The 21649-nt window shown below is 54.0% G+C and overlaps 1 protein-coding gene across 1 annotated transcript in view; it reads right to left on the bottom strand.

Annotated features, from left to right (window-relative positions):
* Positions 1–21337, bottom strand: part of CSF1R (colony stimulating factor 1 receptor) — a 29369-nt gene extending 8032 nt beyond the window's left edge. The window contains exons 1-10 of the mRNA XM_042949390.1: positions 21148–21337; positions 17024–17281; positions 16301–16585; positions 14519–14655; positions 13710–13869; positions 9751–9937; positions 7317–7432; positions 7043–7163; positions 6762–6949; positions 4915–5030 (exon numbers count right to left, since the gene is read on the bottom strand). Of these exons, the coding sequence (XP_042805324.1) occupies positions 4915–5030; positions 6762–6949; positions 7043–7163; positions 7317–7432; positions 9751–9937; positions 13710–13869; positions 14519–14655; positions 16301–16585; positions 17024–17281; positions 21148–21295 (1716 nt within the window). The 5' untranslated portion in view covers positions 21296–21337. The remainder of the gene's footprint in view (positions 1–4914; positions 5031–6761; positions 6950–7042; positions 7164–7316; positions 7433–9750; positions 9938–13709; positions 13870–14518; positions 14656–16300; positions 16586–17023; positions 17282–21147) is intronic.
* Positions 21338–21649: the final 312 nt, after the last annotated feature.

Raw genomic sequence — 21649 nt, 5'->3', positions numbered from 1 at the left:
GGAAAGTCAACCAGGACTGCAGGCAGATGTGGGATCTCATCCCCAACCCCCAAGAGCAGGGGGTGTGGACAGTCCCAAGGCATGGTGGGAGGAGGCAGGGGTGGCCTGAGATGTGGTGAGAGGGCCCGGGTCATCCCATGTCCAAGGCACTGAGAGCCCCGTCCTTGACTGGTTTGGCCTCACCATGTGACCTGCCTTTCTCTAAGCCTTGGTTTTCCCCACCTGTGCACTGAAAGATGTGAGCAGGGTCACCTCTGAGAGCCTTGACAGCTTTGATAACTTGGTAATTCTCGAGCCAGGAGGGTGGGAGGACCTTGAAGTATGTCCGTCCGTCCATGCATCCATCCCCCCATCCTCCCATCCAAATAGTGTCTGGGTTTATTTTTAATTGTGGCAAGATGCATACAACAGAAAATTTATCATCTCAAATTTCTCATTCTCATTATTTGAGTGTACATTTCAGTAATGTTCATTCCCATTGTTATGCAACCAGTCTCCAGAATTCTTTTCACCTTGCACAACTAAAACTCCTTACTCATTAAGCAGCTCCCCTTTCCTACCTCCCCTGAGCCCCGGGCCACGTATCCCTTGAATCTGCCTACTCTAAGTACCTCATTTAGTTGGAATCACACAGTATGTGTCCTTTTGTGACTGGCTTATTTCACTTAGTATAATGTCTTCAAGGCTCCCCCGTGTGTCAGAATTTCCTGCCTTTCTAAGGCTGAATAACATTTCCAGACAAATATTTCACCAAACTCCTATTTGTGCCAGACGCCACGGATTCAGAATTAAAGAAGAGAAAGCCCTGCCCCTGTGGCGTTTGCATTCAGGGGGCTAAGACAGGCATTCAACTCAAATTAAATAGATAAATAGATAAATAGACAAATAAATAAATAAATAAATAAATAAATAAATAAATAAAGGACATTTTCAACTAGTGCCGTGAAGAAAATAAAGCAAAATGATGGAACAGAGAGAGCCAGGTGCAACTGAAGGTGTAGGGGAGGGAAGGCCTGAGGAGGAACCAGCCAGGTGACTGGCAGACGAAGCACTTTGCAGGTAAAGTCAATAGCAGATGCATTGGCCTGCAGGTGGGCAAAGTCCTGGCAAGTCCGAGGGACTGGCCGGTGCCCGTGTGGCTGGAGGGAAGTGAGGGCTGTTCCAGAGACAGGAAGGTCTTGAGCTCTGGGATGAGTGGATTCCCTCCTAGCTGCAATGAGAAGCCCTCGAGGGCTTGACGCCGGTCTTTACACAGACTTTGCACTGTGTTTGTTTTAAGCTAGAGGGAGAGGGAGAGGGCAGAGCCAGATCTAGGAGGAGGAGTGACTGCCTCTCTCTTTCCTGCCCAGGGTGGCAGCTGCTTGGGGGCATCATGCCAGGGGGTGGTGCCCAGGAGAAGTGCTGATGGAAGATGGGCTTTAGGTGGAAAGTGGAAGCTGGGCTTGGGCGGTGGAGGACACTGAGGCCTTGGGTCAGCAGTCCACCTCTTTCCGGTCAGCCCTAGGGGACAAGGACCAGCTGGGCTGTGCTTAGCCGCTGGACTCCTTCTCGGGTCACCCAGCCCAGGGGAGCTAAAGGGTATGTGAGTGGGTGTTGGGGAGGAAGGCAACCTGTGGCTGCAAGTTGCATCAGGTTAAGAGAAAAGACTCCAGATAGCTGTAAGGGAGAGCTTCCAGATGGTAGTTTGGGAGACGAGACTGCAGTTAGACATAAGGAAGAACTTCCAGGTTCTGATTCAGGAGAGAGACTATAGCTAAACTTAACATCCATGCTGTGACTTGGGAGGAGAGTCTGAAACGGGACAAAAGGAGGAACCTCCTGAGGCACAGAGGATTCAGGCCCTGCATGTGGGTGCCTCCCCAAACCAAAACATGGAGAGAAAGCCGGGAAGGGATTCTTTGACCTCCCCTGGCCACTTCCGTCCCCAGGGGGCTTCTGTGGCCAAAGCTGTTTTTCCTCCTCACCACTTCTCCTTCTTCTGGCCTATGCAGCTGGGCCTGAGTCAGCCCCCTCCCCAGAGCTGCTTTCCCTTCCCCACCCCCAGCCAGGCAGGGGATATTGGGGAAAGGGAGGGGGATCACAGGAGGAAGAGGTTGTCTGGCTGGATCTCACAGATCTCTGAATCCCAGACTCTACCAGGAGGAAGACACAGCTCTCTCCCCGCCACACCTCAGGCATCCCTATCCCTTCCTCTGCTTCTGTGCCACCTTGGCTCCCCAGGGCTTCTATGTAGAGGGTCTCCTCGGAGGGAGAGCTAACGGGAGTAGTTCCAAAGAGAGTAGGGAGTGCTCCTTGAGCACCCCTGTGAGCTGCGTTCAGCCAAGCTGAACACTCAGTGTGCTCCATGTTTCTTATTCCTCGCGGCGGGCCCAGGCCCAGGCTCACCCCCACTGCCCCTTGGCGACTGAGATGGGCAGGGAGACATCAAAGTCCTGTGGCCCTCCCTGTCTAGGCCTGCTGTTTCTGGGCTGTTGGATGGTCTCTGTCTTAGGAAGGTAGTGACCTCAACATGTCCCACTGGAAACCTTGGAGACCCTCCTGTCCAGCCCCAATAGGCCTCCAGTCCCCAGAGGTCGGTTCTGACTCCAGAATCCCAGCTTGCACTCCTCCCTACCTCATCCTTTCCTCTTTGAGTGCCTCCTACCAGCCTGCTGACTCCTGACCTTTCCTCCTCCCCCTTTGGCCCCTCTGTGGTCTGGCTGGGGCCAGAAAGGCGATGACTCAGCCCTGAGGCAGAAACAGCCCTTCCCCCCACCCCCAGCTAGAGCCACCCCTTAGTCCAGGCTGAATTCTCAGTGCAGAGGCAAATCTCAGAACCCCATGGGGCAAAGCAGAGGGGAATTGGGTGGAAGGCCCTGAGGCAAGGCCAAGGCCATCTTGACCCCTCAAGGTCTTGTCTCATGGGATGCCCTCCTTTTCTTGGCCTTGGATGGGCTCAGGGGGCAGCTGAGTTTCCTGGATGGGAAATGAGGTGTTTCCACATTCCAAAAATGGTTCCATGGAGAGAAGATAAGGTGCCCTCAAACCAACACTGGCCAAGGGCGCTGGACAGCTCAAGGTAGAAAGGGCTGGAGAGGGAACTGGACCCTTCTCTGGAATCTCAGCAGGGGTGTCATGGGCTGAGGAGGCAGCTCTGTGGGGCACTGGGAGCAGTTTTCAGCTCCGTATAAGGAAGAAGTTGACAATAATCAGAGCTGCTCAGAGAAGGAACAGGCGGCCACAAGAGTGAGTTAAGTCCTGTCCATAGAGGTGGGCGAGCAGGGCCCGCTGTGTGTGTGTAGTCAAGGAGATGCCCAACCTCAGACACCCCTCCAGTCCCAAGATGCGTGAGCTAACTCAGGTTCCCCAGTCAGCTTCCTCCTGGGACGAGGGCGGGCAGCCTCCGTCCTGAGCTCTGTCTGTGCCCAGCACCCTGCTAAGTCCCCTACCTACATTCCGTTGTTGAATCCTCACCACAGCCTGGTAGGGTGGCCACCATTATTAACCCCATTTCACATTGGAGAAACAGAGACAGAGACACTCCCAACTTCCCCAGAGTTGTAATAGCTGGAGACTGGCAGAGACAGAACCCACATCTATCCAACTCCCAACCCCAGACTCTCAGGAGGCTCTTGGAATGTCAAAGGAAGAAGACATTACCATGGTACAGGTGGGGAAACTGAGGACCAGAGTGGGCAGTGAGTCAGCCAAGGTCTCATGGCAAAACAGTTTTGGAGCTGGACGCAGATCCCTGAAGTCTTAACCTGAGGCCTTCATTTGCTGGGTGCTGGCATGAGCATGAGAGCTGACCCCATGGCCCCCAGGGTGCCCCAATATCCTGTCCACACTGCCTACTCCAAGCCCTCTTCTCATACTAAAACCCCCGAGGTGGGGAAGAGAAGGCAGCAGAGGAGGCCCACCAGGTGGTTATTCACCCCTAAATCACATTGCTCCCTTGTTCAAACCCACGGATGGCTCTGAGCCTACAGGATGGGGTCCAACTTCTTGGACCCCTCAACCTGCCCCACCTGCCTCCTCCCTCTTCCAGGGGCCAGCATTTTCAGAACTCGCCTTTGTCTTTCCCCCCTCCCTCCCCTTTGCACACATTACCCTTCCCTGGAGATACCCTTTCCCTGAGCCTTGTCTCCCCCTGCTGCACACCCCCCACCCCCATTCTCCAAGGTCTGTCCCACCCATGCCAACCACCTCCTCCAAGCAGGCTCCCTTCCTCACCAACAGAAGAGATCCTTCTACCTCTGACCTCCCACAGGCCTCAGTATCTATTGCAGTGGCCACCATCTTTTGTGTAGGAAGGCAGCTAGGCAAGGTGGCAGAGGCCTCGGGCTGGCATGTGGGAGGCACCTGGGACCCTCGGGCAGATTCTTCAACCTTGCCAACCCCCAGTTTCCTTACTGTAAAATGCTGGCTGCTACACTCCCTGCTTCCAGGTTGTTGTGAGGGAAAGATAAGATGATTCAGTGTTTCACATGATGGTTAAAAAACATGTTTTTTTTTAAAACCCAGCCTCTGCCACTGACTGGCTGTAGACTAGAGCACTGTCTAAACCTCTCAGAACCTCAGCTTCCAACTCTGTAAGATTGGGTTAGTGATGCTATCTACATGCTGCCATTGTTGAGGGCATTAAGCTCTGTAATCCATACCCTGTCTTTTCCGGTTATTTGACTTGCAGCCATCTCCTGCTCTAGACGGTCAACCCTATGAGGCAAGAGCCTCAGAGGCTCTGAGTTTGGGCTCACTTGGCACCAAGCCACGCACGTTCGCATACAGTTGGCGCCCGCTGAAGAGCGGCTGGCTGAATGGGTGACAGAACGACTGGGTGTGCGGGGGCTAAAGGCTAGATCCTTGCAACCCGGTGACACTCCCCCAGGCCACCAGGCGCCTGGCTCCCCACCCCGCCACCCTGCCCAGGCTCACCTGCTTATACTTGTACAAAAGCAGCAAGAGCAGCAGCAGCAACAAGGCCATGATGGACATGCAAGTGAGCAGCACGGGCGTGAAGAGCAGCTCGTCGGGGAGCTGCGTGTGGGCTCCTGGAAGGGGAGAGCAGAGGAGGGAGCCGGCAGAGGGGACCTTCAGGACCCTCCGCCACCACTGAGAGCAGGCCACTGCACTGCCTGGAGCACAGTAGGTGCTCAGTAAATGCCTGTTGACTGAACAGTCTTCTCCCCCAGAAGCCCCAGACCCTCGCAAAGCCTTCCTGTAGACCCTCCCCCAGCCAGGGGCGGGGAGGACGGCCTCTCCAGTTCTGCTCATGCCTTGCCCCAAACCCTGCCCGAAGTCACAGCGTCTGTGGCTGGGGAACCCCTCAGGTCATGCAGTACCCACTCCTGCCAGTGCAAGGAGCCTCTGCAGCAGGCTGGCTTAGTACTGGCTGTGGCTTCCACACGCGCACGCGCGTGCACACACACACACACACACACACACACACACACTAGTGATGGGTGTTCAGCTCCTACGCCTTTGGGCAGCTCAGACAGACAGACCTGGAGGTTAGACTGAACTCTGCCTTCCCAGCATTTCCCTGCTGCTTCCTCGAGGGCCCTTTGGAACCACACAGCCCTTCTAAGGGTCTGAAAGCCTGGCTCGTGGCCACTGGCTCTCTTCTTCCCAGACCAATAACCTTAGTTCTTTCAATGCGTTTGAAGAACGTAACTTCCATTTTCCACATCAACACCAGCGTGGTTCTGAGGCCAGATCTCACCTCTGCCACTTAGGAGGTGTGTGACATTGAACGTGTGTGACTTCTCCCTAAGCCTCAGGTTCATCATCTCCTAAGTGGGAAGGAAAATAGTGCCAACCTCCTGGGGTCATGTGAGCTCGCTGAGATAATGACTGTAAGGTGCTTAGCACAATGCCTGGCACAGGGTAAGCATTCAGTGAAATGTCAGTATGGTCTTTTTAATATATGACCACCAGCAGTGAGACAGAGCAGCCACGGGCAGCTGCACGTGGAATCTGGCCCTGGTCGCAGCTGCCCCAAGGCACCTGAGGGGCCACCTCTGAGCCAGTCCGAGGCTCCCACTCTGTCCGTCTGCCCAGAGGGTCTCGCCGGGGCTTGCCACACAGTGGTGCTGAAACCTGGCTGTAGGAAGTCGGAAGGTGCTGTGGGTCTCTACGGCTCTGGGCCTCTCAGACCCAGACACCTGGAGCCTTTGTGCGACACAGAGAAAGGCACCCCTTCCTCTAAATGGACACAGCCTGCATCTGTGCCCAGTGCTGGCCATCAGCCCCACCCTCCGACAGTGGCCCTGAATGGACGGGGCTGTGTCTCTGGAGGGAGAAGAGTCCAAGAGGGATGGAGAAGGCTGTCAAGGCTGGCCCTGGTGTGGGGATGGACTGTGTTCACTTGTTGCCTGTCTCTGTCACCAGGCTCTAAGCCCCATGGAGGCACTGCTCACCCGAGTGAGTGCTGGGCACATAGCAGATGCCAAATATCCATACTTGTGAATTAGTGAGTGAGTTGGAAGATGAGCGGAGGGGCCAGACGAGGCCACGCTCCAGGCTGCTTTCTTTCTGGGCCTCACAGCTTGCTGCCCTTTGCCCTTCTCCTCCCTGTGTCTAGTCCCATGCGGTCCAGACTCCTCCACCTGGCCTCTTCAGGAGACCTTTGGTCAGGAGGCGCCTGGAATCAGACCCCAAGAGGTGGAACACGATGGGTCTGGGATCTGCTCCACTCTGGCACTCTGGCCCTGGCCTCCAGGGGGCTGGGGCAGTTTCCCGAGCCCGCCTCCCACCATGGGCTGGCAGGGGCAAAGGCTCACCTATAGAGATGGGCCAGAAGGTCTGGGAGCTGTTCCCCACGCTGTTGAAGGCTCTACACTCATATGTCCTGTTGTGTTCCAAGGTCCCGATGGCCAGCAGGCTATGGACGATCACCTCGTGGAAGGGTACTTGGCTCAGGACCTCAGAGTGTGAGTCCTCTAGGATCAGCCCTGCAGACTCATCACACCTGGCAAGAGCAGAGTGTGGCTTAGAGCTTTGGGATGCCCAGCCCCCCTTGGCTCTGCAGCCCGGGGTGAAGAAGGTAAGCAGAGCCACTTACCTATCGGTGTGGCTCCTGCACTGCAGCCACGTCACACTGGGCTGGGGGTACCCGGAGGCTTCACAGAGCAGTGTGTCTGAGCCATTGATGAGGGTCATCGTGACCCTTACCTCCGGGGGGTCTGAGGAGAAAGAGAGGAGCGGTAGAGGGAGGGATCAGCCCCAGAGGCCCCAACTCCCCTGTGTGACCACCCTGCACTGAGCTGCTATCCCTCCATCACCCCCACCTGCAAGCCCCAGGGACCTTAGTGCCCAGCCCCCGCTCCATCACTCACATCGCAGGGTGAGCTCAAAGGTCAGGGCATTCTGGCCTCCAGCGTTTCGGGCCAAGAAGGAGTAGCGACCGGCCTCCGAGCGCTTCAGGCGAGGCAGGGAGAGGGTCGAGGTGTACCTGCATGAAAGGGGCAGGCTGTCTGGCGTGAACCCCAGTCCTGGTATGGCCCCTGCAGGACAGTGGGCTCAGACAACCTCCCTAAAGGGCTTTGTTTTATTTTTCGTAAAGCGTCCAGGGCACAAAGGCCTTGGGTGAGCCAGGTCCCCAGGCTGAGTGCCGTTGAGACATGGGAAAACCAACCCAATTCCCTTAATTTCTTCTCTCATTTATGAAGTGGTTTTGTTCTGAGGTTTAGTAGAAATGATGTCTGTGAGGTGCCGACCCTGGAAGGCACATTAGCTGCTATCTCTAAAGCACCAGCCCTGCCAGGAGGGACCGTGAGAGGGACGAGAGGCAGGATGTAGCCATGGGGCTACAGCAACCAGGGCTCAAGTCCTGGGGCTGTTATTTCTTAGCTGTGTGATCTTAGAGAAGTACTCGCCCTCTCTGACCCTCCGTTTCCTTTTCTGTGAGGGCAACACTGATGGTAATTAATGCACAGATTTGGCCTGAGGATTAAAGGGACATGTATTCAGGGTGCTTGACACAGAGCCCGAGTCATTGTAGGTACGCAGTTTAATGGTGCCCTTTGCTGCAGAAAAAGACCTGGAAGCAAATGAGAAGAATGTCAGTTATCCTCAGCTGATTCCAGGTAATTTTTTGTTTTATTCTTTTCTTAAGCCCTATTTTGGCATTTGTCCATAATGGACGTGCATAATTTAGGTAATAAATAAGTTGTTTAAAAATACATTATAGCATCTAATTATAAATCATACTAGACTAAAACCCATGGTATGCAAAGGGCAATCTCTTCCAGCCAGAACTTTGGTGTCCAGAACCCCTGTACTCATCTGCTTGGTAAGCTGAAAGAATTTAACTTCTTTTTGCCGGACTCAAAGTCACCGTTATGAACATATCCATCACATGAGCTAAGTTTGGTGGCTGTTTGGTGCCCCGGGTTATCTGCCCTGTGCTGGATGGCCCCATGCTACTGCGTTTTGGGGGAGCTCCATGGTTTCTTTCCACAATGTCCCTGTTGCTTATGGACCAATGTTTCACTTGTCCCTGGACTGTCCCCCTCCCAGGGGTCTATAGGCTCCAGATTCAGAACTTCTGCTTTAGACAAGGGGAGGCTCGAAATCCTGACCAGAATGGATGAGAAGGAAACTGAGAAGAGAAAAATGAGGACAAGGAAACATTTTTGTTCTGTTGAACATTTCGTTCTGTGCTGATTCTGACAACTGGAAAGCAGGAGTCCAGGATTTAATGAGGTCTGGGCTTCAGCAGCTAGAAAGAGAACCCCAGAGAGTTCTGGAGTTGGAAGACGGCTGAAGGATTATCTACCCCAGGGGATGGTAAAAACATTTCCTTGCCTGAGTCAGTTATAATAAAAATACTGTTTGGGACTGTGTCAAGAAAGACTCCGAGGCTGCATTTGGACCCTGAGGGAAAGAGTTCAAAAATGGATTAGAATTAGAGATATCTATCAAGAGTGTGGGAGGGGAAGCGGTTGCATGCACAGCGCACGCTTGCTGTCCTTGAACGCTGGACTCTCGTTCAAATAGAAGCGGGTGAAGCAGCTATCGTCTTAACACGTGCCATGGTGTTTCTCCCGTGGAGGAGACTCTCTTGTGTAGAAGTCTACGCTGGCGAGGCCACTTTGGATGGGAAAGTAACACCCTGAGGACGTAAGGAGACAGGAAAAAGGGACTTCTAACATGTGTTTGCGGGAGAAGCAAGAGTCTGGAAATGGAGAGATGGGAGAAAAGAGGAGATACAGTGAGATGGCACTTTGTGAGAAGAGTTTTGAGCCTGTGGACAAGAATAGCTAGTGAGAAATTCTCAGAAGCGGGCCACCACAGGCCTTTCAAGAACTTTTGATGTATACGTGATCATGTGATGTGAATTCTCTCTACCCCCCAAACCCATGTATGTGGCAGAGTCCCTGTGCAGTCCTTATTACGAGTGTGTTTAGTAGAAATCATGGAGCAGTGGTCTTCTGTATTTGGATCGGCCGCAAAAGAAGAGAATGAGATTAAGAGTTCTTGAGTGAGCAGGAGAGTGCACACCCCCAAGAAATGGTAGAGCTCTTGAGGAGGGCATTGGATCTCCCAAGGATGTGGGACAGAGGGGCAAGCCAATTTGATTTCAATCTCAAACACAGATGATCGATATTGAGGTTCTAAGATCAGGGAAAGTGAGACAGAGAAAGGGGAAGGGGTTTACTCAAGGTCACCAGCAAGGTTGAGACGTGACCCAGTCAGTGTCCTGCCTCCTGGCGGAAGCATTCCCCTTCTGGATGTGGGGCTCTCCAGATGGGAGCTGATAGGTGGTACCTGTATGTGTCCTTGATGGTGACAAAATCGAGCTTGTCCTGGTAGTCAGAGAAGGGTCCCAGATAGGTCCAGTTAAAACTTTCTAGGCCTGGGTAGGCCTCCACCTTGACTTGGAGATCAACCTTCTCACCCACAGTCACCTCCTGGAGGAGACTCTGCTCAGAGGTCAAGTTCAAGTAGGCACTCTCTGGAAAGCGTAACACATAAAGATCTGGCATTAGTGGGAAGATGTCTCAGTTGGTTTGTTCACTGGTGATCTACCCATTCATTCAGCCATTCAGCTGGACCCTTCCTGAGTGCCTACTATGTGCCAGGCACATAGCCCCCACCTCTAACCAAAACTTTCCCTCTGACATCTTCCTTCTTACCACTGCCCCATAGAAGCCCAAACTCTTCTCTTCACTGAGTCCCTGGGAGAACCTGGGCAAATGTCTATTCTCCTTGCTACCTCTGCCTCCTTATTTGTATAACAAAGAGATTGAGTATATTTGTGTTGTTGTAACTTTTTGAAACTTTTTCAGTAGCAAAAACATAAAAATCTGCTGTTTTTTTCAGATGCCCTCACCTATTTCCCCTTCTCCTGGTAATAGTTCAGGCAGCGAGGCTTCCACATCCAGCTCTAAGCGGGCATGTGACTCAGGCCAGCCAGTCAAGGTGATGCCCCCTTTACACCAGTGAGTGGTTTGGGGTAGGCACTTGTGCCCATGGGTCCATGACACTTATTTCCATGAGTTTTGTTGGAGCTCTGAGAAAGGAGAAGCCCTAATTCCACTCGGGTTGTCAAGCCTGATGCTGCTAGGGGTCCCACAAGAAAAATCTACAGCTGAGAGTTGAGAGACAACTAGAAGCAACTAGATCCAATTTACCCGAAGCTCATATCCATGGGCTTTTTAGCGATAAGGCTGATGAAAATCCCCGTGATTAGGCCAGCTTAAGTTGGTTTCTGTTACCTGTGCCTGAAAGAGTCCTGACTAGTTTCTTCTAATTAAATCTTGCGTGAATTAAAATCAAGTTGCCGTGGTTGAATCTCAGGCAGAGGAGCTATGGCAAGAATCCCCATGTACTCAGCTTCTCCATGCCTCTAATGGAAGCCCCTGAAATGCTTTCTTAAATCCCCCAAGACTTTGCAAAATGCTCTGGGCTAGATGATATACAGGGGCTCCTCTCCTTACTCAGCTCCGTGAAATCTAATATTCACTCTTCTACCCTGTGATGTACCTGCTCCAAAGCCCCTATGGGTCCCCATCACCTCCACTATACAGATATGCGTTTAAGGCTCTCTTCAATCAATTCTCCTCCTCAGGCCCATCTAGCTGTCTCCCCTCTTCCTACACACACACACACACACACACACACACACACAATGCTCCACCCCACCCATCTGGGTCTCCTAACATCCCATGAACACACCACACCGCAGTCATTCCAGCCAAGCTTGGAGGTTTTGTTCAAGCCACTTTCTCTGCCAGGAACACTGTCCTCTTCCTTTTTTTTTACTTAGATCCTTCTCATCCTTCAAGGCTCCTCCCCATCAGGGGGTCTCCACCCACCACTCCAGGCCACAGGGAGCTCTCCCTCCTCTGGACTCCTGCCACCCTTCTAGACGACACATTCATGACGTACCACATCAACACTACTTTGCGCATCTGCTTCTCCCTTCGGCTGGTCATCTTTTCTATCCAACTAATCTGTGAGCTTCCTGGGTGAGGCTTTCGTCTTCTCTCTCCTACAGAGAACGTCTATCTATCCATCCTGCATCCATCCTCTCACCTCCTTCAGCACCACCCTTATCAAGCCACCGTAACCCCTAGCTTCGGTGACTGCAGTAGCCTCCTAACTGCCCACCCCCCCTCCATTTCCACCCTCAACAAAGTGGGTGAGAGTAAGTGTCACATTCCTTTACTCAAACCCACCAATGGGCACCCCATCTTTCTCAAGGGGAAAAGCCCAAGTCCTTACATTGGCTTACCGAGCCGAGCCCTGTGGAATCTGCCACCTTGCCCCCTCCCTCTTTGACTTCACCTTGTGCCACTCTTCCTCACGAACTCTGCGCCAGCCACACCGGCTGACCTGTGCCTTGCGCGTGGTGAGCACAGTCCTGCCTTAAGGACAGTGCTTGCCGTCTGCCTGGAGCTCTGTTCTGCAGGATATCTGCATGGCTTACCCCTTCCCCAACTTCAAGTCATTGCTCAAGTGTCAGTTTCTCAGTGAGACCTTCCTTGATGACTACCCAATTTAAAATTCTTTTTTAACGTTTATTCATTTTTGAGAGACAGAAATAGAGCATGAGTCAGGGAGAGGAAGAGACAGAGGGAGACACAGAATCCGAAGCAGCCTCCAGGCTCCGAGCTGTCAGCACAGAGCCCGACATGGGGCTCAAACCCACAAACTGTGAGATCATGACCTGAGCCAAAGCCAGACACTTAACCGACTGAGCCGCCCGGGTGCCCCTTTTTTTATTATTATTTTTTACGTTTATTCATTTTTGAGAGAGCACAAGTGGGGGAGGGGCAGAGAGAGAGGGGGTGACCACCCGATTTTAAATAGCAACCCTATAGAATTGATTTGGTTTTCAGGATTTATTTTGCTCATTGCTGTCTTTTCCCAACTAAAGCACAAACTTCATGTGGGCAAGGGTCTCTGTGTCTTTGCAACTGTATCCTCAGCATCCAGAACACTGTCTGACCAGAAGTGTTCATGGACACAACGTTTATTGAGTGACTACTATAGACGTGCACTAGAAAACACATAGGATTAGAACTCTTAACTGGGGAACAATTCTTTGTGCTCCTCTCCTCCTTTACCCCCCACAGCTCCCAGCACAGAGTGGGGCCCACAGCAGAGGTCACGTCTACTGTGCATCTAGCCTAGTGCAGGTGCCATCATGGTGGTGACTGTCATGCTTCTCTCCCCTCCATCCCTCGTTTAATACACGAGTCATGGCCAGACCCAAATGACTCAGCCTGTCTTGACCTTTGCTTCTCCAGCCTCTGATCTCCCATCCAGTGCACAAGGCGTCAGACTGGCCTTGTCAGATAACATCTCCTGTGCACACTTAGGCAGCATTTACTCTGTACCAGGGTATATATACAGATTCACTTAATTCTCACAACAAACCTCTGAGGCAGTTCCTGCTCATACCGTTAGTATCCCATTTTGCAGTGGAGCAAGCTGCTGGTTGTTAGCAGGGTCAGCTTGGAGTGCTGCCTGGGATTGTGGACTCCCGGCCGCCACGAAGCACCCCACCACGCAGCCTGATCCCTCCATTCTCCTCTAAAGCTCTCAATGACTTCCAACCGGATATGATGCAAACTACGCACCCATTTTACTGGCTGGATACTGCCTCCATCTCTGCGCCTCCTTGGCCACTTGTCACACGCCTCCACATCCCTGCCATTGTCAACTTCTTTTGATGCCTGAAATGCCCTCCGCTCCCTTTACCTTTGGGCCTGACATAGGCGGTGTGGTTCCTCTTCCTTTCCCACCCTTCTACCTAGCTAACCTACCTCCATTCTTTTGGGCCTAGCTTAGGCCACACTGTCCAAGCCAGGATTGGGGGACCCCCTTGGTGTTCCCAGGACACCCCGTACTTCCTGCCTGATCACACTGGGTGAGCATTGTCTGCTCCTGTGTCCATCTGACGTGAGTGTTGCAGGCATGAAGGAATGAATGAGGGAGTGAGCCGCAAAGTATGTCCCTCCTGGACACCGATCACAAAACAAAATGCAGTAATGCACTGTAGGAGCTCCAGGGAGGAAGCAAGGGATTCTGGGGGAGGATCTGGGAAGGACTCCAGAGGTGTGGCTTCCTAGCCAGGCCCAAGATAAGGGAAATCTAGCGCAGGTGTTCTTAACAGCGTCTCCTCATTCTCCACCATCAGCCCCCTCCTTCCCAATCCCCTTATACACCCCCTCACCTCAGGATCCCTGTCAACCCTCCCCCATCACCCTAATGCTCACCTACCACCCGGAAGACCATGGAGGCGGAGTGGTTGCCCCAGGCATTGGTGGCCGTGCAGGAGTAGTTGCCAGCATCTTGGAAGCTCACGTGATCGAGGTTGAGAGTCAGGACTTTTTGGTAACGGTTATCATGGAAGTCAGATTGTTGAGAGATTGTGAGCTGTAGCCAGAAGGAATAGAAATGCTATACCAGGGTTGTTGAGGGATTAGAAAACTCTAGGTTCAAATCCTCAGCCTTTAAAGATTACTATCTGCCTTTTCTTGGGCAAGGGACTGAACTCTGAGCCTCAGTTTCTTCATCTGTAAAATGGCACTAACACTGGCCCCTGCTCCTAGGGTTGTAGTGAAGAACAATGAACTATTACACGTAAATGGGGGTAGAGTTGTGCTTGGCACAATATAGGCACAGTGGGACAGGAAGGGGCTCTTAGATGCAGCCCCAAACCATTCCCTTTTACTCCCTCTGCTTCCCTCTCACCTTTATATTCCTGGGCTTCAAGGTGGCCTAGGAACCCCTTGCTAAGTCAGAAATGAACTGACCTCTGGCTCTTGTCAACAGGCTGGGGCAAAGGTCATGGGTCAAGGGGGTAGAGTACCACCTCCCTTCCCCTACAAGATTCAATGACATGAGCCTGAATCCTGGTCCTGAATCAGCTGTTGATGAGCAACGGGTGCACTCCCCTCTCTGGGCCTGGCCCATGCCCTCAGTCTAGAGAGCCAGCTCCCAACGAGGCTGGGCTCGGTCCTGCCAGGCCTGGTGTGCTGGCAGGGTGGGCACATTTCACCCTGCTGTCTCCCCAGGGACTGACCTTGGTGTCTCCATGACGGAGGGAGACGTCAAAGTTAACATCAATGTTGCTGGCTGAGCACACGATCTGGGCAGCCTCTCCTTGAATCCGCACCAGCTCTGCAGGCTCCAATGTCAAGGTCGCAGGTCCGGAGATGTCTGAGGCCAAGGGAAGCAACCCATGAACACCCAGGCCTGAGCCGTTGCTCTGCTCAGGGCCAGGCTACTGGCTGGGGCCCCCACCATGCTCCCATCCCAAATCCTGGGGGTGGAGGATCAGCCTTGAGGCCCCAGACAGCAAATCCTGTCTTTTGTACAGACTCTCTGAAGTCCACTTCCCTTCATGACCTCACCTCTCCCCAGTGTCACCCCGTTTTCTGCTTTGGATTCCTGCAACAGCCACTTGGAAGGCCCCCACTCCCCCTCTGACCCCTGTACAACCCAGATGCCTCACAGCAGCCCAAGTGAGCTCTTAAGAATGTAGATTGCGTCACGTCTGTGTCCTGGGCCAGTATCGGGCGGCTTCCCACTACTCTCGGGATACAAGCCCGGGCCCATTACTGACCGCTGAGCGCCTGCCGCCTGGTGCTCACCACCCTGCAGCCGCACCGGCCTTCCCACCTCACACACTGTACACTCGCCCGCCCTCCCGGAGCTTTCCCTTCAACGCTGCGAGTGGGTGGCCGCTCTCTTCCTTCAGATCTTTCGCTCAGAGAAGCCGTCTGTGACCAGTCAGCTGAATTCACCTCACCCCACCCCACACACATCCAGCTTTCTCCGGCTTGGTTTCTTGTTCATCCCAGTTGAAACGTTATTTGCTCTCTAGTCTGTTTCTCCTGGAAAGATGTCAAATCCCCAAAGGCGACATCCCCAGCGGCCAGGACAGTGCCTGATATAGAGCAGGTGTTGAATTAAAGTTCATGGCTATTGCTGTCATTGGAAGAAGATCGAATCCAGTTTCGCAAGGTCCAGAGACACTAAGGGACTCATCCAAGGTCACCAGGCTCCAGGGCCCTGCCAGATGGAGTGCAGGGAAAGAGACCTAAGGACTTCCTCTGTCCACATAGTGGGGTCCTGTGACTTCCTGAACAGGTTTCATGGCCTTAAAACCCCAGGGCTTTGGGCCAACCATGCCACTATTACTCTGGCCCTCATTGCAGGGACCTGATTCCTGTCTCAAGCCCAGGTGTCGAGCCTGTTACTCACACCAGTCGTTCCAGAAACCAGAATCCAGTCCATCAGCCTAGCCAGGGCAAGGGGGAAAGGAGTGAAATTTCACCACACCAGTGTCACCCCCACAGTGAGAGCCTTCCTGTGTGCCCACGCCCACCTCCCCAGCACTCAGCTCCCCACCCTTCCTGCGTGTGCCCAGCACCTGGCACCAGGCCGGCACCGAGTGGGAAATCCATGTCTGAGGGTGTGGGGCCGCTTTGGGCCCTCCTGTTCCCGGAACATTCAGGGCCTGTTCCCACCTCATGGCTTTGTACCTGCTGTTTCCTCTGCCGAGGCACAGCTTCGCACAGCCACCTGCTCCCCATCATTCATAGTTCAGCTCGAATAAAATGGCACCCTCTCAGAGAGCCTCCCGTCCCACACACACCCTCTCCTCCATCACCTTGTGAGACCATCTGCATAGCGTGTCTCATGAGCTGAGGTCACTTCCCAGCAGGTGCCCCATGGGCGACCATGGTACAATTGGAAGGAAGAAGCCCAAGAAGGGGGCACCCCGTTACTCTCCATCAGGCCCGGGCCCTGTCGCAGCTCGTACGTCTGCCGGCTCTCTGGCCCTCCCGGCCCCACGCACCTTTCTGCACTTTAAGCCAGATGCCCATCGATGTTACCGTCCTGCCGTCTACTTGCGCGCTGCATTGGTAGACGTGATTCTCAATGAACTTGGCCTTGTGGATGGTGAAGCCATGCCAGGGCGAGAAGGAATAGTTGGTTTGGCGCAAGACGGGCCGGCCACGCACCCGCACCAGTGAGACGCCTGCCTCCAACGCTGGGTCAGTAAGCAGGCAGGGCAGCAACGCATCCTGACCTTCCAACACTGTCACTTCCTGGGCCAGCACCTTCCAAGGCCGAGCAGGGTCTGGGGCAGAGGGGATACAGGGTTACAACTGTCCTCCCTCCACCAGGCCGAGTGGTCCCTGAACCCTGGGGACAGGGAGGCTCAGAGAAGCTGATCGTTTGCCTGAGGTCACACAATACCAGAGAAGCTCAGCCGGTACTTTAGAGTGGGGACACTGGAGCCAGGTTCAGCCCATTACTTGATGCTGTGTGACTGTGGGCAAATGACTCAACCCCACCAGCCTCTGGAAAATGGCTGTAATCATGGAGCCTACCTCACAGGGTTATTATGAGGACTACATCAAACTGGAAGGACTGCACAGGTTTTTGTTAATGGCAGGCACTCAGTACACGTGGAACTGGCTTCTTATGGCTGTGAATATTAGGGCCCAGCCCTCCCACCCATTCCCAGTGGGACCTGTTGGGCCAGGCCTCTTGGGGGTGGGTTCAGAGTCCTCACCTTTGACATAGAGGTGGATGGTGGCATTGCCCCCCTGGGGGTTTCCAGGCTCAGTGCAGTGATAGGTCCCCGTGTTTTGGAAGGTGGCATTATTCGTGGTCAGGATGCTGCTGGGGGGATCGAGGTCCAGGTTCCAGTGCGGGGAGATGGGGCCGTCCCATTCCACGCTGCCGTTGCCCACACATCGCAGGGTCACTGTTGTGCCTGGCTCCACGACCAGCTCAGGGCCGCTGGGCTGTATCACTGGGACCCCTTGAGCTGGGGTTGGGGGGTGGCAAATAGACAGAAGTGAGGCCTGAGGAGACGCTTCCTGGTCTGATGATCCTGGCCTCTGAGATGGGGAGTGCCCTGGCAGGGGTGGTGCGAGTGCTAGCATTCAGCTGTGATTTGGAATCACCTTACACAAGTCCCTGTCCCCTCTGTCATGTGCTCAGCCCCCCCCCCCCCACCCCCACCCCCACCTCAAACCTGCTTGGGGATGGCTTGATGTCCAGCAGCCCCCTCCTCTGAGAAACGGAGACTGGGAGCTTTCTCAGCTTCTAGTCACCTGCTGTCCCACGGGGTCTCCCCCAGACTCCTGCCTCAGTCTTCCCAGCCTCCCCAGGGGTTGACCCCTTCGGCCCCATGGACAAAGCGGGCCGTATCCCTTGTGCCAAGCCCAGGACCTGGCTCCAAGCAGGGGACTCAAACAAGCAAAGGAAAAGACAAACGGATGGAATGTTCATGGCAAAGTCCTCCGACTTAATCTATATGGGAAAGAAGAAAAGGGTCATAGGATCTCAGCCCAGCAGTGTTAGAAGGGTTCTGAGAGTCTTCTGTTATGCCCGCTCCCACCATTGGACATCTGGTCTGCAGCACAGGGGGATGGTTCAGAGGCTCTGTGCCTCAGTTGCCCCGCCTATAAAATGGAGGCAATACTTTGTACCCATTTATTGGGATGCCGGGAAGTTTAAATGCATGGAAAGCCTTTTGGACCTCACCTGTCACCAAATAAATAGTAAGGATTGGTCAGCAGTCCAGCCCAGCACCCCAGCACTGCTCTGTTTACTAGGAAGCCAATCTCTTTTAAGGAAAATTTGCTTGAAGGAGAAAAGAGAACTTGCAGCCCATATCAGGCCCTCCGGGAAGAAGGCCCGCTGCCTCTGCAGTGTCAGCATTTTTCCAGGGCTGAAAATAGGGACAAAGGAGGGAAGTGAGAGCTGATTCAAGGCCTTGGGGGGGCTGCCAGGCGCCCCTGAGCCTGTGTGGGCGGAAGCACATTGCTGGCGTCCAGCCCGGCCCCCGGTTTCCGCTCAGCCTGCAGCCCTTCCCCCCACGGACGCTCTCACTTCTGTTTCCTGGCCCTCCTGGCTACTGTCCCCTCTCCAGGGGCGAGACCCCCAGGAGAGGGAGTGCCGCCTGCCGCACACTGGAACATTCTGGGTTGCAGGGCCTGGCTCTCCCACTGACCAACTGGGTGCTCCCCATGAATCTGACCCCTCTACTCTAGTGACAGGGACAGGGACAGGGACACTCCTCCCCCCAGGGAATTGGCTGAATTCAGGGTGTCTCACTGTCCTGCACGAAAGTCCCTCACATGGTTATTTCCACCCCATCCCCACCACAGACTTCAGAATTGGAAAGATCTTCTCTGTCAAATTATTTCAGGATGACTCAAGTTCTGTTTTGATTTTATACCCATCAGAGGCGCGGGTTGCCTCTCTGCCTGAGCCTCTGATCAGCATGAAGAATTGAGCGAACTGGTGAATTCTGCCAAGCCCGACACCCGGGGGTATTTTATCCCTCCTGGGCCATGTGACCACCAGGGAGAGGGGCAGGTGCCATTTCTGGCAGGGTATCCCCAAATCCCAACAGAGCTGGTGCTGCCCCATTACAGCCACAGCAGTGCGGCGACCCCCACCCCGGGGTTTTACTGCAGGTGAGAGCTTGGACTATGGGGTCACACCCCCTGGGTCTGAAACTTGGTTCTCCCTGATGCTGGGTAGGTCACTTATCCTCTCTGACCCTCAGCTACTGTTCCATCCAATGGGATTAGTCCGTTTCCACCTCTGAGGTCTTGGGAGGATTCGATGAGGTAATACCAGTCCTTGTCTCAGTCAACTGCTGGTGGCCTGGACTACTGCTTCAGTGGAGACATTTCTAACCCCCCTTCTGGTCCTGACACTCTATATCTAACGTTTTGAACCTTTAAAGGTCAGTCTGTGACCGTACCATCGGCGATCTCGGATTCTGTGATTCTTGCTGTGGTCCCCTTCTGCACCCGCCTGGTCTCATAGGCACCTTCTCCCTTCCCCTCCCCTGCCCTGTCTCTCTAGTGGCTGTCTCGGCTTCCTGGAAATGTGGTCAGAGAAATGTGTCCTGTTTTGTCTTGTCCTGTTGTCCTGGATATTCATGCAGAGCAAGGCTGACACCCTCAACTTCTGCCCCTAACTTCCCCCTGCTGGCTTGGCCAGTGGGGAGAGCCTGCTCAGGCCAGTCCTCCTTGGGCTGGGGGCTGGGGCTTGGCAGACACTGACCAAGGTCCCCTTCTGTGCCTGTCTCTCATCTCAGCTCCCAGGGTGTCCCCCAACTTCCATTCCTCTCCCTCAACCCACACACACATGGCACTCCAAGGCCTGGCACGTAGCCCCCTCATCAGACCGGGATCTTAAGGAGCCTCTAACCATCTCTAGGGTGTTCAGAGCCTGGCCCTTGACTCCCTCACAGCAGCCCTCACCCGCCACTCACTCATGACTGGTCTGTTGGGCTAAAAGCTGAGGCTTCCAGCTTGCTGCCTCCCATCTTTTCCTTCTTCTGGGTCTGGAGGCTGGACAACCTCCCCACCCCCAACAGGGTTCCACGGACAAATTCTGGGCATGAAGACAGGACAAGGCAGTGAAATAAAACCCATGGAAATTTCTAGAGAGAGGGGAATAGTTTTATCTTAATTGGGATGGTGGGTACACAAACGTATATGTTTGTCAAACCTCATCAGGCTGTATATTTAAGAATCTGTACATTCTACTGCAAGTAATTTACATCTCAATTAAAAAAAACAAAAACAACCAGACACACTCAAGCCCAGAGACGTTGGGCCAGAAAAAGACCTTCAGTGGGGTGAGCCATCTCCTCATCGGGGACTAGACGTACCTCCTCCCCAGGATCCTGCAGCCCCAGAACTGTGAGGAGGCCAGAGCTGATGCTGCCTTCCCACCCTACTCCAGCCCTATCCTCGCCCAAGATACCTCCAAATAAGCATGTGATCAAATAGAACTGTAGCTACAAGCCAGGCCGCCAGTCCCTCGCCTCCAGTTAGGCACCCTCCTGGGAAGGAGATTCTTACCAGTGTGGCTCTACCAGTGAGTTGGAGGCAAGGTAGCAGCCTATGTCTGGGAGGGTTCTGGCCAGGGAGTCCCTCACTGCCCTCCCCCACCCAGGCCCTCCCTCATCTCCTCCCAAATTCACCTCACCTGAGCCCTGGGCCAGAGAGGGTAACCTCTTATCTCTCCTTCCAGCCCCTTCCCCAAGCCTCTGGAGGAATGACCCTCCCCCCTCTGGCCTTTCCAAGTTGGGTCCTGCCTACTCTCATGGCTCATGGGCTGGCAGAATTGGCAGAGCCATCAGGAGCTCTCTAGGGCCTCCCTACTAGGCATAGGTCTGGACCAGCAGCTTTGGCCTCTCCTAGGAGCTTGTTAGAAGTGCAGAATCTCACGTTGTACCTGGGACCCACTGAGTCAGGATGTGCATTGTGACAAGATCCCCAGGTAATCTGTATGCATAGCAAAGTTTGAAAAGCATCGTTTTAGTCTAGTTCACCACTGCCCCCAACACCTGCCTTTCGATAGATGAGGACACAGCAGCCCTGAGAGCATCAGGGGCTTGTTCAGGACACATGGTGAGCCAACATCTTAGCTGGAATGGATCCACAGCCCTGGCTGGGCTGGTTCCACCCCACCCATACCCTCTTTTCCTCCACTGCCTTTCCAAAGCAGATACCTGCAAACCTGTAGTCCAGGCTGGGAGAGATGCAGGCACAGAGTGGGGACACCCGTGAGGAGCAGGGGTTTACAGAGTCCTTGCACAGGGGCCGCCTGTGTCCCTCATTTCTGTACCCCCCCCCCAACCCCCAGAGTCCCTGGTCTTACCATGCCAAGCTGTGGCCACCAGCAGGACCAGCAGAGCCCTTGGGCCCATGGCCTCAGTGGGGAGGCAGCAGGATGATGCAAGGCAGAGGGGTGGGCAAGGCCCTGGAGTCTCAGCGCTAGCTCCGTAGTGACCAGGACCACTGGGCATACGTTCCTCTCTGCTGTACTGGCTGTTTCTCTTGTTTTCCTCTTCCTCCTCCTCCTCCTTGGGCTGATCCCCTTCTTCCCCTTTTAGCTAGGCAAGGCAACCACAGAGTTTGGAAATCTTGGGTCTTTAGAAGAAAACAAAGCCATGACCCCCAGGGGGAGGGGTTGGAGTCTAGGACAGGGCCAGTCTGAGCCTGGGGGAGCTGGTTAAGTTTAGGGCCCTTCTGAAACCACCTTCCAAGTATCCTGGCAGAAGAGACATGCCCGAGGTCAAGCAGACAGTCAGTAGCACAAAGGGAGGGGTCTCCAGAGTGGCCAGGCAGCTCTGGGTTAGCCAGAAGGAAAGTGAGGTTGG

This window comes from Panthera leo, chromosome A1 (genome assembly GCF_018350215.1).
Source record: "Panthera leo isolate Ple1 chromosome A1, P.leo_Ple1_pat1.1, whole genome shotgun sequence".
In the NCBI taxonomy this organism is placed as follows: Eukaryota; Metazoa; Chordata; class Mammalia; order Carnivora; family Felidae; genus Panthera; species Panthera leo.
Note: the sequence above shows the minus strand (reverse complement) of the source record. Positions and strands in the feature narration are given on the sequence as shown.